This window comes from Pseudochaenichthys georgianus, chromosome 16, assembly GCF_902827115.2.
Source record: "Pseudochaenichthys georgianus chromosome 16, fPseGeo1.2, whole genome shotgun sequence".
Taxonomy (NCBI): Eukaryota; Metazoa; Chordata; class Actinopteri; order Perciformes; family Channichthyidae; genus Pseudochaenichthys; species Pseudochaenichthys georgianus.
In genome coordinates, this window is record NC_047518.2 from 24,365,823 (window position 1) to 24,380,160 (window position 14,338).

A 14,338-nucleotide genomic window follows, 5' to 3' on the forward strand; every position below is an offset into this window, starting at 1 on the left:
TATGGAATTTGGCTGCACCTGTTCCTGGGCAACGCAACAATGGAACAGTGATCTGTAGATAAAGGGCACCGATATGTCCCTGGTCAGAAGCTATCTCTCTTCATTAGTGTCCCTGCAGGGCTGACTCACACTCCGTATAAACACGCTGGACAGCAAATACAGATTCATTTATTTACCCTCAGGCAGTTATACCACTTTGTCAGAAGAAATGAATAATAGACACTGTTTTCAATGAATCGTCTGCTAATGACTGAGTTGTATTGTACATACTGGTGAAACCGGAGGAAATGGTTAAAAAGGGGGAAACCTGAACGGCTTGCCCCTGAAATGTCTTATAACAATACAAAGTGTAAAAGCCAAGGGAAAAAGGGATGTTTGGTGTTTTTTTTATTGAAAGAAAATGTTCTCACGATCCCCTGAGCAACTGCTGAAATAGCAACATGTCAAAGTAAGGAGGGTTGTGATGGGAGGTCATGAAGAATAGACAGGAGCGTTTCTAAAGGAAGAAGACAATAAGCTGACTGTGACAGGCCGTGTTTGAGAAATCAATAGGCTCTGCTTTTGCTCGGTCTCATTTCAGCACCTGAAACAGAACAAAGCGTCGAAGCCCGGCCGAGTTCCCAAGCTCTCTCTACTAACATCACTTGACAAAAACTTTTCAACCCCACTGGTGGTCAGAAGCCAGGATGCTGCTAGCATATCTTAGCATGCCACCAGACTCTGCATATCCACTCCTTCTACTTACATTTAAATAAGATGTCATCAATACATGCCCTGCAGTCCAGAGTAGAAAAAGCATTAAATGCTTTTTTAGTAACACAAATTACCAACTTTTATATATCTTTTTACAAAAACTGCCAGACTACCGTGTCAATTTCTTTGCAAGAATATATGATGAAACATCATGCAACATTCACGTTGCTCTTGTGAAAACCATGCAGTTCGAGTTTGGGTGAATTTCATGAATTTTAAATAAAGATTTTAGGGGAATATCAGCCCCCTCCCTATTTCATGGACTCGTGGACATTTCCAGATGAACTTCTTGAAAACCCTGCTAATGTCTTACAGACCAAAACAAGATTAGTCATCACCACATTCTTGTAAATAGGACTTTAAAATGCTCAACAGGTTTGGAATCAGTTTATTGACTGACTTACAGCCAGCTACCACATCTGCCATGACCTTCCCATAACCCACCAGCAACAGCATCTGTCACAGCTGAGTGTCACCGCTGCGCCATGCCACTGTGCTGCCAGGAAAAAAATATATACAAACCGCCTTCAATTCACGGCAAACTGGGATGAGCAATGAAAGCTGTAGAAGAGAGCAGATATGGGTTTTTTTAAGAGCTCAATTTTACTTAGGCTTCATGCTGTGAAGGCCTCAAATACGTTGCTCTTTTAAATTGGCACACTAGCCATTATCCATGCTCTGTTACACTTTAATGCGCTTCAATTTCCACTGTCCTAATAAAGTGTATGTGAAAGAGTGTGAGTCTAATAAGAGTGAGATACATCAGGGTGATAAGTGTTCGGGTTCATGGCTGGGTCTGTGAGAGGATACTTCATTGCCCAAAGGGGCCGGTCAAACCAGAAATACCACTTCCCTCAGAGAGCAGGCACCGTGGCACAAAGGCAACTGAAGCCTGCATCCATTACACCGGCAGCGAGAAAAATGTCCTGAAAAGACTGTTTTGACTTTTAGAGGAGCGTCAGCAGTTCAGATTTCACTGGGAGGGTGCAGGGGACTGCAGGCAGCTCAACAACAGGTTACATCTCCACACTGAAATCCTGCCCTAATCCTGAACCCTGACTCCAGTGACCTGAGCATTTGTTACACACTACATAGACAAACAGAGGGGCCGGGAGAATCTGGCTGTAAATGTGTTGACATAGGAGAAAGGTAAAGAACTGAAACACAGCCAGTGGGCTAAATATAAACTGCTCCTGAGGATTTCTTTCCTCCGGGTAGGGGATAAGCGGCACTCGCAGCATCAGTCTTCCAGACCCAATTTCTGCAGTCTGGCGCTCGCTTCCTCTGGGAAAAAAACACGGGGACTGAAACTCTCATACATGCTTATATTTCTTTGTTGGATAATTACATATCTATCTGTGCTGGGGCTACAGTCTCATTCTCATCATATCCAGGCCATACACACATCTGGGTTGAATGATACATTTCCCTGTCCATTATTCAAGTAAAACATATGCTTTTAAGTGATAATGAGTATAATAGACCTGCCATTTTAGACCAGTACATCAAGGGGATATTTTGTGGCTTATTTGTAATATATACAGCCTTCTTATGGAAATAAGGCCCCCTCTTTCATGTTTCAGAGGATTTCCACTTTTTCCTGTCCTTTGCTCTACACACAATGCTGCAAAGATTTCTCTGCTGTAAACCAGGCTCCTTGTGTTACGTCATGCAACGGCTGGCTGGATAATTCGCAACTACATCAAACTCGCGGTCACAGACTGGATGCCACTTTGATCAAATTTAAGTAAAATGGACTTGCCGGAGTTTGAAAAGCTCAATACCACATTAATAAAACCTGGCCGAAGGAGCTGAGAAGCCTGCACTCTGGCTGTCGCTGCAGAGTGGAAAGGAGGAGGAGGCAGAGGCAGGCCACACACTGTAAATCTCTCTGTCTTCTCTGCGTCTTTTCCCGCGTGCTGGAAGGTCTCAGAGTTACCCTGAAGAGCCCAGAGCGGCGGCTGTAGCCCCTGTTAGCATCAGTGTCAGGGCTGAGTCACTCTGTACTCTGGGACCCTCCTTGCATGGCATGACTTCCGTCAAGTTCCGTGCCTGATTTCCAGCTCTTACAGGCAAAGGCGCTAATGAATAAGGATTCTGATTAGCACATGCAAAAGCGAGGCACACATATTAATATGCTGTGTTGTCGACGAACCCTGATATTTTAAGTGCATGTTTCAAATAATGAGTGAACTCTTCAAGAGCTCATTGTGTGCCTGAAGAATGGGCCAGATATGAGGGCAGAGGAGAAACGCAGCAGAAAGGATCCTGCTTTCGGGCATTGCTCTCTCCTCAACCTGCTTTCTCTCTGCCCCAGAAACACGACTCCACCCGGCACTTGACTTTTCAGAAGAGCAAGCAATCGTTTCGCCTGAGTAGGCCACAACTCGCACAGCCTTCAACAAAAAAAAAAAAACAGAAAAAGGTCGGGACTGATTTAGAAACAGAATGGTAATGTGTGATTAAAAACGAAATGCTCAGCAGGATTAATTAGGCACAACCATCACAAGATGCCTGCGAGCTGCAGTCTAGCATAAAGAAATGTCTGCAAACTCAGCACGGCACAAACTCAGTTGAGATACATCACCATAAGATAATGAGAAATGAGACCAGCTCAAGACAGAGGAGACCCCTGATTGGACACGCTTCGTCTGATGAGGCGTACCAATCATGGCGCTTTGGCATTAAGCAGAATTCTTTGAACACATACACTAGATGGATGCATTTCATCTTCCAGGCTTGTGAGATGACTAAGCCAATCGGGGGCTGGCTCTCCTCCACAGCCCCACATTACAATAGATCAGAGACAGAAACTGCAGAGCACAGGACTCTTCTCATCAGCACCCCGCCTAATCACTCACTCCACTGCTGAAGGCAGAATGGACACTCAAGTCCAGCTAGAGTCCCGCTGTGGGCCCAGCTACAAAAAAAAAACACCCTGACAATTTATCTGAATAAATTCCTCTGTCTTCTCTCTCGGAAAATTCTCTCCTCTCCAATCCCCTGCATTCTTGTAAAGTTTTCCATCTGCTCACTGAATTACTGCCCATGATCCCACAACGATGGAAATCAACCAGTCTTTTGAAGAGTCTGATTCAGGCCCAGTCCCCACCGCCCCTCTCCCTCTATCCACAGACGGTGGCCTGGCTCCTGCAGGGAACACTTCCACTCTGTGGTGCGAGGCAACATTTTCTACTTGATGGCTACATGTTTCTTCCCTGCAATAATTCACAAAGGATTCTCAGCCTCATTCTTTCCGTCCATTCATAGACGCTTATTATATACAAATGACATGGACTCTTAAAGGTAGGGTAGGTAAGAATGGAGAAACCAGCTCGAGTGTGCTAGAATTTAAAAGTACACAACCAAAACAAATCTGCCCCTTCCTTCAGACTTCCTTACAGAGCCCCTCCTCCAACACACACAAACGTGCACATGACCAATGAGGGCAAGAGATAAGTTTGTGCACGAGATGGAAGGCTGACAAGCAGGTAGGTCATCCAATTATCTGCCGCAGGCCAAAGCAGTTAATTGGACTTGCGTGTTACAACGCCACGGCTTCCACACATGAAATATTTGTATATATTTATTGTCAAAGCATTTAATATCGGGATGTTAAGAGCATTCCATGGAATATAACAAAAAGTGTTTCTGAAGTGAATTACCTACCATACCTTCAAGAACTAGGAGATGATTAATGTAACAATAATGACCCTATACCTTACCAGCAAGCACAGGCAAATAGTGTCAAGCCAAAATATTTTGAAGTCCTGTTTTTCATGTTAGGAATTGTAGTTGTTTAGTCTCCTTTGAAAAGAGCCTTCTCTGTTTCCTGTTTAATCTTTTTTTCTTTTGTCTGTCCGTTGCATGTATCAGCATGTTACTGCAACTGTTAACGACATCTGGGCAGGGTTTGACTAGAACATGTCACACAACACAAATGTCCTGGTCAAATGTCTTGTTTTGCGTCTGTCCAAATCCCAAACATATTTAGTTAAGACTAATATATGACTGAGAACAACATCAAGTCTTCCCATTTCAGAAAATAAAACCTGGAAATGTTTGAAATGTTTTCCTTTAAAGATTACTAAGGATTATTATTTGGTGACAAAAATGTTCTTAAGTGGGTATTTTTGGACCCGTTGAGGTGGTATTCTTGAAGTATCTTTGTAATTACATTTTTTTATCATTTCATATTCCAGCTATTCCTCAAAAAACATGTTTTGCCATTCACATTTTAAATTTACATTTTAAGAAATTGTAGTTTTTGTATTACTACCCCAAGCTTCCATAAGTGAGTCAAAAATGACCCGCATGCATTTTCTATGGAATGTTGTTTTTTTATAAATAGTGAAAAATTAAATGTAAAATATTTCTAGTGTGAACCAAAATATAATACTAAATATTATATAATATATGCCAAAAATGGCATAAAAACATATTATTCTAATAAGGGTCCTTTTTGACCCACTTATGGAAGAGTGTAGGGTCCAGTCACTTGTGCATCTAAGGGTTAATAGCAGCTCTGATATCTTTTAAGCTTATGTGCTGATCCTACGTTTCTTTTCCTAGCGCTGATGTAAAGTATTATTCATTCCATGCCATGCTTTAACTAGACCGTCTGGGCTTGAAATCCCTTTTCATCTTGATCCAAATGTTATCTTATTCAGTTAAATAGGCAAAAAGGATATTCTGCATTAACTTTAGATCAAACCAGGAAATGAGTGTGAGACACAGGATAATTACACCACTCAGTTGACACCATTTGCTGCTAAAAGAGGAAACAGATGGTAATGGAACATTCATCCAATTCCCATAAGAGACTAAAGAGGAGTGAAGGTGTAACAATGGGCTTTACAACATAAATCAACACATACAATGGAAATCTGGACCTTCGTGTTCATGATCCATTTGTGTCTGAGAAAATGTGATGCCAATCGTGATATTTTGTTCCCCTTATCAACATCATTACACTCCATCCAGTGCGGTAGAGAGCCACTATATTTCATAGCCTCTAATAATTTCACTTCCCATGAACTGACAGCCTGTATAGACGCTGGCAGCATATGCAAGAAAGAAAGAAGATATGGATTACATAGAGTGAAAAAGGCAAGAAATGTGCAGAGTCTTAACTGTTATTAAGCATTCAAGGTCAAGGTGTGGTCTCCACACATTCACGGCAATAAAGGCAGAGTGTCGATGAATAAGAGACACACTGAAGATGGTGGGAATCTAAGGCTGCCTTTATGCTCATCATTTCCTCCTGTAGGCTGAAGGCAGAACAGAGTCAGGGCAGGGAATCAAAAGCCCCCAAAACAGCAGCGTTAACTATTATCTGCTGATGGGAGGGTGAAAGCGCAGATGGCGAGGCTTGCAACACTCCAGCTAACAAACAAAAAAACCTGCGCCATGTACATTTCTGTTGACAGCCGTAGTGAAGCGTCCCTGTTCCATTCAGCTCTTTTAATTACCTATGTGAGATTGAATCCTTCATATGTCTCAGCCCACTCCTCTTAATGATCTTTTCCATTCAGCTCTGGACAACACACACTCTGCTTGCATGAGTTTGATGTTGTTGTTGCTTCTTTCACAATGAGTTATACATACAAGTGTTGTAGTGGCCATTAGTTGTTCCACTGCCAGTAAGGAATATAAATATCAGCCAAATTCCAATGAAAATACCAAGTCAAATGATATCAACATCATCAAGCTTTAAACGGTGTCACATTCAACCGCAACGCTATAGGGTTGAAGCAGCCTATAATGTAAATAAATTATTATCAATATTTCTGCCTTATTACCCTGGTTGTATGTATTACAAGGGTAGAATTATGCCTGTGTGCATGGTGTGTCAGTGACAGAGAGACTCTAACAGGCCCATGTCCTTTTAGCCTTTGGACAAAAATACCCAAAGGCACTCTAATTTTAACATTGCGTAAACAACCAATATAAGCAGACATTTGAAAGGGTCTGTGTCATTTCTATAAAAAGTTATTTATTTGTACCCCTCTGCTCTTCTCTTTCAATCTCTCTGATGTGTTACTGATTTAAACAATTGGATGTATTTGGATAATGAATTTTGAAAAATCACCAGTTTATTTCTTATTACAAAATTAAGAAATTGCATGATTTTTTGCCTTTAAATCTGAAAAAAATGTCTCCTTGAGGTAATTACGCTTCTTTGCACTTAAAACATGCAAAGAAAAGCCTACAATTTGAGATTATAATGAGAACTTGTTTTTATTTAAATCAATAAGAAGCCTTTTACAATAAAACCATCCTCATCATGATGTAAACTTTTAGGGAGACCCGCAATCCAAAATCTGTGTGGAGCAGCTCCTCTGGATGTCATCACAGATTCAGGCTGAAGGGGTTTTGCTCCCAAATATCGACTAAATTACCTAAAGGTCATGTAAGTGTCGCGGATTCTTTTTAGGTTAAAGTGCCGCTGTGAAATAACTGATCTGTAACTTTAGGTCACAATGTAAACCACCACTACCAGGTGCCTTTAAATGTGATTCAGCAATAGCAAACTGCAGAAAGAGCGTGTCGCAGGAGACTGTGCTGTTTTGGGAAATGGGAGCTTTCCCAGAACACCCAGGCGCTGTCCTCCTAAATAATAAGCATGCTGAAGAAAACTTAACACTTCAGTTCACAAAGTTATTATGAATGTGTTTTTAATTTCTGTTGAGAGAATTAACATTGTGCGTTATCAGTAGGCAATGGGAAACAGCAGCCAGCCGCAGATTCACGCAGCAACGTTTTTTGGAAAGGGGACACAAAGTTGGAACCTTCACCGGACTCGCTCCACTTTTGCTCTCAGTGGAGTTTTCATCCACATGTTAAAACTTCCCAACCGGGTTAAGCAGATCGAGATGAATTTGCTCCTTACCTGTTGGCCCCTCGATGCCATCGGCGTAGATCTGAACAGTCAAAATCAACAGAAAGGCGCAGGTGTTCATCGTGTAGCTGTTTTAGTCCACTTTAAGTGTGTAGAAGAAATCATTTCATTCACTCCGTGAGGTCCGGGCGCGCGAGCCGAGCCCATCTACTCCCCCAATTCTCACTGAGAAGAGTTTCAGAGACACCGAAGGAGACAGGGCAGAGCTAGTTCTGCAAACTGACGTCAGGGTAAACAGTTCAGGGAGAGATTTCTTTCTCAAGCACACTTTCCTTCTCAGCTGCCGCTTATTCGCTGATCCAAAGTATGAGCAGGGCGCCTCCAAGAGGCCGCAGCCGGAAAGACACCGTGGTGTTCAGAGCCAGGCCCCAGACTACGAGTGTGTCATCTTGTAATTATATCTTTGTGGGGACATGAAGGTTTTGAAAGTTGAGAATTAAGATTAGTTTAAAAAATGTGAACTTTTAGCTGTCCCTATCCCTAAAAGGGTTGTTTGAGGTTTTGAACTGGTATTTGTTAACGTACAAATTTAAGTTTGTGGTTGCAGTGGTAGGGGTACGGGGAAGTCTCCAGGAATAAAAGCTCTTAGTGTGCTATATTTGGGATGTGACAAGCATCTATTTCCCTTTATATATACAGTCTATGCTATTTCCATGCCTTTTCCTACATTTAAGGTTCATCTTTATTTGGCATTACTTAATATACACTGCGGACAGCTCAAATAACCTGTCACCATGCACCCACAGGGACATTGTTATCAGTCTGACAACAGGTTGAGAAAATGTTCATAATTAAAGTCAGCTACAGCCCTTGTGATTAACACATAACCCCTGTAATGTGAGACTTTTGTGTTAAGAATCATATAAATGCAAATAATATGAGCTATCTGTGTCATATTAGAGCTTTTTTACAGCTGATGTTAGCCATATATTCAGACAAGCTTCACACCTCCGTGTGACAGGTGCAAAGCATATTTCTCCATAAATTAGAGTCTGACATGTAGTGTGCATTGAATTTGCATTTGATCGGGTCACTGTTTTTTTAGCCATTGCAGGCATGTTTGCTGCAATGTTTGGAGAATACCTGACACTCTTGTATGTATTGTACGGTGGTGTGCAGTGATGGAGTGCATCTAAAGTCCTACTGAAATTATGTAAAAAAAGATGGTGTATTTATATGTAACCTCAGTATTTCCATTTTCTGCTATTTAATATCTCTGCTTCATTTCATCTCAGAGGGAAATATTTTACTTTATACAGTGTGTCACTACACATATTTGACAGATTTGTAACTAATAATAACTGTAATAATGTAACTATTTTTCAACATCCAACTAACAAATGTTAAAAATAAAAAATAGTAAAATATCTGAATACTTCTTTCATCACTGCTGTTGGGAAAACTAAATCATACAGCAAGCCAATGTGACTTTGATATTTGAAAATTATCTGGCATGTCGTAATCTTATATTTATATATGTTTAAAAGCATCAGATGTGTACTTGATCACAACTTGTCGGACACATGTCAGATGCTGCAAGGTGCCCTCCTGTATATCATTACATCATTACACAGGCTCTGAGATTCACCTTTGAAATTGTTTTACAAGTGCTGACTCTGCAGCTACGGCTCTGCGTGAACCAAGCGGTTGTTAAAACATGGCCGGGCTGACACGTTTAGTTGTGGATCCAAGATTCACAATTGGATCAAGAAGCCATTATGCATGCTATTCATCATTCATTTTGTTGTCCTGTGGATTTAATTACAGGGGGCAACAGACGCATCGAAGGCTCCCAACATGAGTGCACACATCTTAGTCTCTAATGTTGTTAGCCCCCAATGACAGATGAACGATGCATTGCTAAGCAAATTACTTACTTTAACCAAAGGAGCACAGCGTATGTCAAGCTACCACCTGTAATTACACCTCCTTGATGCATGGCAGCCATTTTGCACGCTGTTATTCAAGACACAGCGTAGCAATTTACTTAAACTAGGGAGTGCTTTGGCGTGAATCTATTCAACTGCATGACAATGTAATATGCAGCAAACCAAACAGGATGTTGCAAAAGTCTGTTCAAACCAACAACAGAACAGGCATCAACACGATGCTGACAGCAGCACTACCATGAAAGAAACGTTATCGAGGATTTCATCAGCTGCCACTCATGACCCTTCACAAACAACTCCGTCTGCAAAGGCAGCGTTGCATGAATTTATAATAACATATTATTAGTTCTGAGGGAAGATGTCAAAGGATGGCTATCAAACCATCACTGTCTATCATACGCAGCTTTTGCATGCAGCATGGCGCTTTCAAAGTAAACAGCCAATCACAGAACAGCCGCTACACCACTATCTGAGAGCTACACACCAAACAGTGATACCACAAAAGTCATTTTCAATCATGTGTCAAATAGAAAGATATTGTTAGGATCACTGATTAATGTGTGAGCGCAAGTCTGAGGTGCTTTTAAGGTGAAACCGAAGAGCAGCAGTTCCTCCAGTGTGTGGTTTACAGCCATACTTGCCAACCTTGAGACCCGAGGCGGCGCTAGGGGGTGGCTACTTGGGCTCAAGCCCCGGATGTTTTCTGAAAAGCCCCGGATATTTCACTTAAATAAAAATAAAAAATGTAAAACGTCTCGGGATTAATGTGCAGTACCGGAGTCCACCAGAGAGGCAGCCACTGTGGGACATTAGCCTGCGTACTGCGTAGCCTGCCCTGAAGAAGAAGTGATCCTTCCTAGTGCCTGATGAGTTTTAAGCTAATAGCCTCTACACTACAGTTATGGATATTAGAAAGTTATTGTCATCGAAGCAGCCGGCGCCACAAGCTGCAGCAGCAGCAGTATCAGCAGCTGACAACAATGTCATCACCAGCAGTGAAGAAATGGATGATGTTTCAGGTTTGTTAATCTAATGGTGATATCTGCACTCTGGCTGACTGAGTAAGAAGTGAAAAAGAGTGATGTAACGTTAATGTTATAGCTAGTAAACATGGAGTAACCACACTAAGTATACCCTTATATGTTAGTATGTATACAGAACATGACTAAAAATTATTCTAAGATGTAACGTTAACCCTTCATACCTCAGTCTACTTTTAAGACACTAAAATAACGTATTCCAATTTTTATTTTGTTTTCGCGCGTAGAATTATACTGGCTCTCGTTTCAGTACACATAACAACAGAACTGACAGGCAACCCTCTGAATCAGACTCCGATGGCTGTGACTGCATCCACTCAGAGTGTCCGATTCAGAAACGTGACTCTTACACTCTTTACGTCACAAACAAAGATGGTGGATGAGAATAGATCTATAAAACGATAAGCAATGCGCCAGAATCAAGGTGAGACTATCCGCATCCTTTAAAACTCTACGCACATTCGTTTCACCTTAATAAGTAAACAACTATTTGAGTGAGTTAAGGCATTAGTTTGCTTCATTAAAGGGTGTTCTCCAGTGCCTTTTGTCCGCTTTAAGGTGTTATTAAGGTAGGGTTAATGTTGCTCTCAAAGTGCACCAGAGTGATGCTTACAACTTCAATATTTAAAAAAATATATCTTCCCGAGGGGAGCATGCCCCCGGACCCCCCTAGAGGAGGCGACGACCCCTGCACCCCCACCCCAACAACTCCTGGGCTAAGCCCCGGATCTCCTACAATCCTAAATCCGCCTCTGCTTGAGACCCCAGAAATCGGGAGCATTTCAAAACCACCGTGGGGGGGGGGGGGGGTGGGTGCTAGTGGATCAACGGAGCTGTTAGATTAACATTAACGTGCTTATTGTAGTTCTGAGTGCAATGCCTTGCGGCCTGTAGCACCATCCTCTTGATGCTCTGGTCCGGGTGTGGGCTGGACCAGGAAAGGAGTGAACAGAGGGTCGAGTTGTCCATTCTTGTTCTGTTTTTCTGTGACTATCTAGTTGCGCACGCTACTAAAGAGACGCGCTACCATGGAAACCAAACAATGGTGTAGCTGTAATAAAGTCCGAGTGGAAACAGTGGTGTGTAAATCTGATTTTGTCAGAAATCGGGAGAATTGAGGGAGAAATATGACCCCGGGAGGAAACCGGGAGAGGGCTATGAAATCGGGAGTCTCCCGCGAAAATCGGGAGGGTTGGCAACAGGGGCGGCGGGTACTGTAGGCTGGGAAGGCTAAGCCTTCCCAAATATTTGTGTCACTGCATCCTGGTAAAAATAAATATATAACGTATAATGTTTGTGTCTTTGACATTAGCGCTGCTATGCAGCCACCAGTAAACTGTACTACGAAGCCAGTTCAACAGACCCTGGATATGTTTGAGTTATCTTAACTAACCCTAACAAACGAGATCTCGCCAAGCGGTCCTACGACGCTGGTTATCAACTCGGTAAATCAAGCCAGGGTTTCTCTCACCAGCTGAGTGCGCGTTCACATGAAAGGGGCGGGGTTAGCTACATTTGACCAATCACAAACAGGGACAAGTGTACTGACAGCGCAGCGTCATACTTCATTAATGAAAAGTAAACTAATATTAGACAAATATGAACTTTAAACATCCATGACTTAAACATATAATCCAAGATACAAGCCACATAGTTGCACCTGCAAGGAGAATATAGAACAACTGGTTAAAAATAACTACAGAGTGTTTGAAAGCGTAGGCCAACAACAGTTTTATGATATCACTGCCCCGTCTAAGACACGAATGGATCTGACTTTAATTACATTTGAGTTGAGTGTTTCGTCAACTTAATGTGTTGCTTAAAATAATACGTCTGCATACAGTATGTGACACTGTAGTAGGTGATGCACGGCCAGATACGGCTCGAGAAGCTGACTCAGATAAGGAAATATGATATATTATATGATCGATGATCTGATTGATGATGTGATATGAATGATAAGTGCGACACGTCGGCGTCTTCTCTGCATACGGCAGTTTAAAATGTATTTCCTTTCTCCTGTAATATGACTTTATAGATTTAAACTCTGCACACTGAGCTCTGATTGGTCAGCAGGCGGTGCTTTCACTGAGTTGATTTATTTTCTATAGACGCCGGAGGCGGGCAGCGTCAGGTAAAAAAAAGTGATAGCCTTCCCAAACCTGAGCCTCACGCGCCGCCTATGATTGGCAAGTATGAGGTGAGAAAGAATACATTCCCTCTTTGAGTGTGGCGCTGCGGCTTATGTTCTCCTGTGGTCAGCACCATGGTAGCTAAATACACGGGGGCTTCTGAAGAGACGGAAAGATGGGAAAACCGATGCATCCTGCAGTGCGTCTGCTGTCTCTCTTAAACTATTCAAATGTGTACATCACATACTGCTCCCTCTGTTCTCTGCTGCCAACTGCAGCTTTGAACCGACCTGCCACTCAGGCGGAAGATCAACCAGCATGTGATTCCAGACATCCCTACGGTGGGCTAATATACATGCCGCATGTCCTTGTTCTGCCGTGTTCTTAGACACACAAACTGGGCACAAGCAAGATAACCTGATAGTGCCCTGCTGCGTGCCACATGGCTCGGTGTTATCTGGGTCTGCAGATATACTTGCCAATCTTGAGACCTCAGAAATCGGGAGCATTTCAAAACCACCGCGGGGGGGGGGGGGGGGGGGTGTTAGTGGATCGCCAGAGCTGTATTAGATTAACATCTACACATGCTTATTGTAGTTGTAAGTGCACTGTCTTGCAGCCTGTAGCATGGAGCAGGCTGTACCTGTATTTTTCAGGAAAGGAGTGAGCAAAGAGTCGAGTTGTCGATTCTTGTTCTGTTTTCTGTGACTATCGGCTCACCCTCTCAGACTTTCAGTTGCGCGCGCTACTAAAGAGACGCGCTACCACGGGAACCAAACAATGGTGTAGCTGTATTAAAGTCCGAGTGGAAACAGTCCTGAGTACATCTGATTTTGTCAGAAATCGGGAGAAATATGACCCCGGGAGGAAACCGGGAGAGGGCAATGAAATCGGGAGTGTCCCGCGAAAATCGGGAGGGTTGGCAAGTATGTTTACAGCTGAATTACTCTTTAACTTTCTATAAATGGAACCATTGTAAAAGGTATTGACGTCAGAGGTTTGCTGAACCTGATGTGAGAAAGATGAGGAGATGAATAAAACCTCTTGGAAAACAATGAATATGTGGCTAAGTAGACGAATAAACAAAATGATCTGTTTGTATAATGTTGTGGCCTTGGCCTTTATCAAATATAAAATATCAATAATAAAGGATTTTATTTAAAATGTGTGCATTGTCTTACAAGTTCAGTTTGGACCATTCCTTTTCATCATACTCTCATGCGCATAATTTATTTGTGTTTCTATGATGAAGAGAAGGGGAAAGTAATTTAAAAAAGAAGAGGTATTTGCTGCACATTAATAAAGTCCTGTGTAAAGATACAATACGTCAACAGTCACAACACTTTATATGCAGTTCTTCTTTATATGTAGAATACATTATTCTGCAGAATAATGACTCATTGTCTGGTGCATTCATCTTAGGCAGGCCTTACGCATTATAACAAAGGGCCTAATACAAGCCTGAGTGAGATATATTTCACAAACATCCAAATTATCTAAAAGTCAACAGATAAGTTATAGAAGTAAGAGGAAAGAATTGAAAAAGTTGCCAATTACTTTTAGACGAGGGAAAATGTTGCCATCAATGCTCATAAATAGAACAAAATATCATATTCACAGATA

At 42.0% G+C, this 14,338-nt stretch overlaps 1 protein-coding gene across 4 annotated transcripts in view; it reads right to left on the minus strand.

Moving 5' to 3' along the window:
• ptprub (protein tyrosine phosphatase receptor type Ub) overlaps positions 1 to 7,926 on the minus strand; it is a 184,921-nt gene extending 176,995 nt beyond the window's left edge. For all 4 annotated transcript variants that reach the window (XM_034102752.2, XM_034102751.2, XM_034102750.2 and 1 more), the window contains exon 1: positions 7,646 to 7,926. In XM_034102752.2, coding sequence (XP_033958643.1) covers positions 7,646 to 7,715 — 70 coding nt within the window. In that variant the 5' untranslated portion in view covers positions 7,716 to 7,926. The remainder of the gene's footprint in view (positions 1 to 7,645) is intronic.
• Positions 7,927 to 14,338: the final 6,412 nt, after the last annotated feature.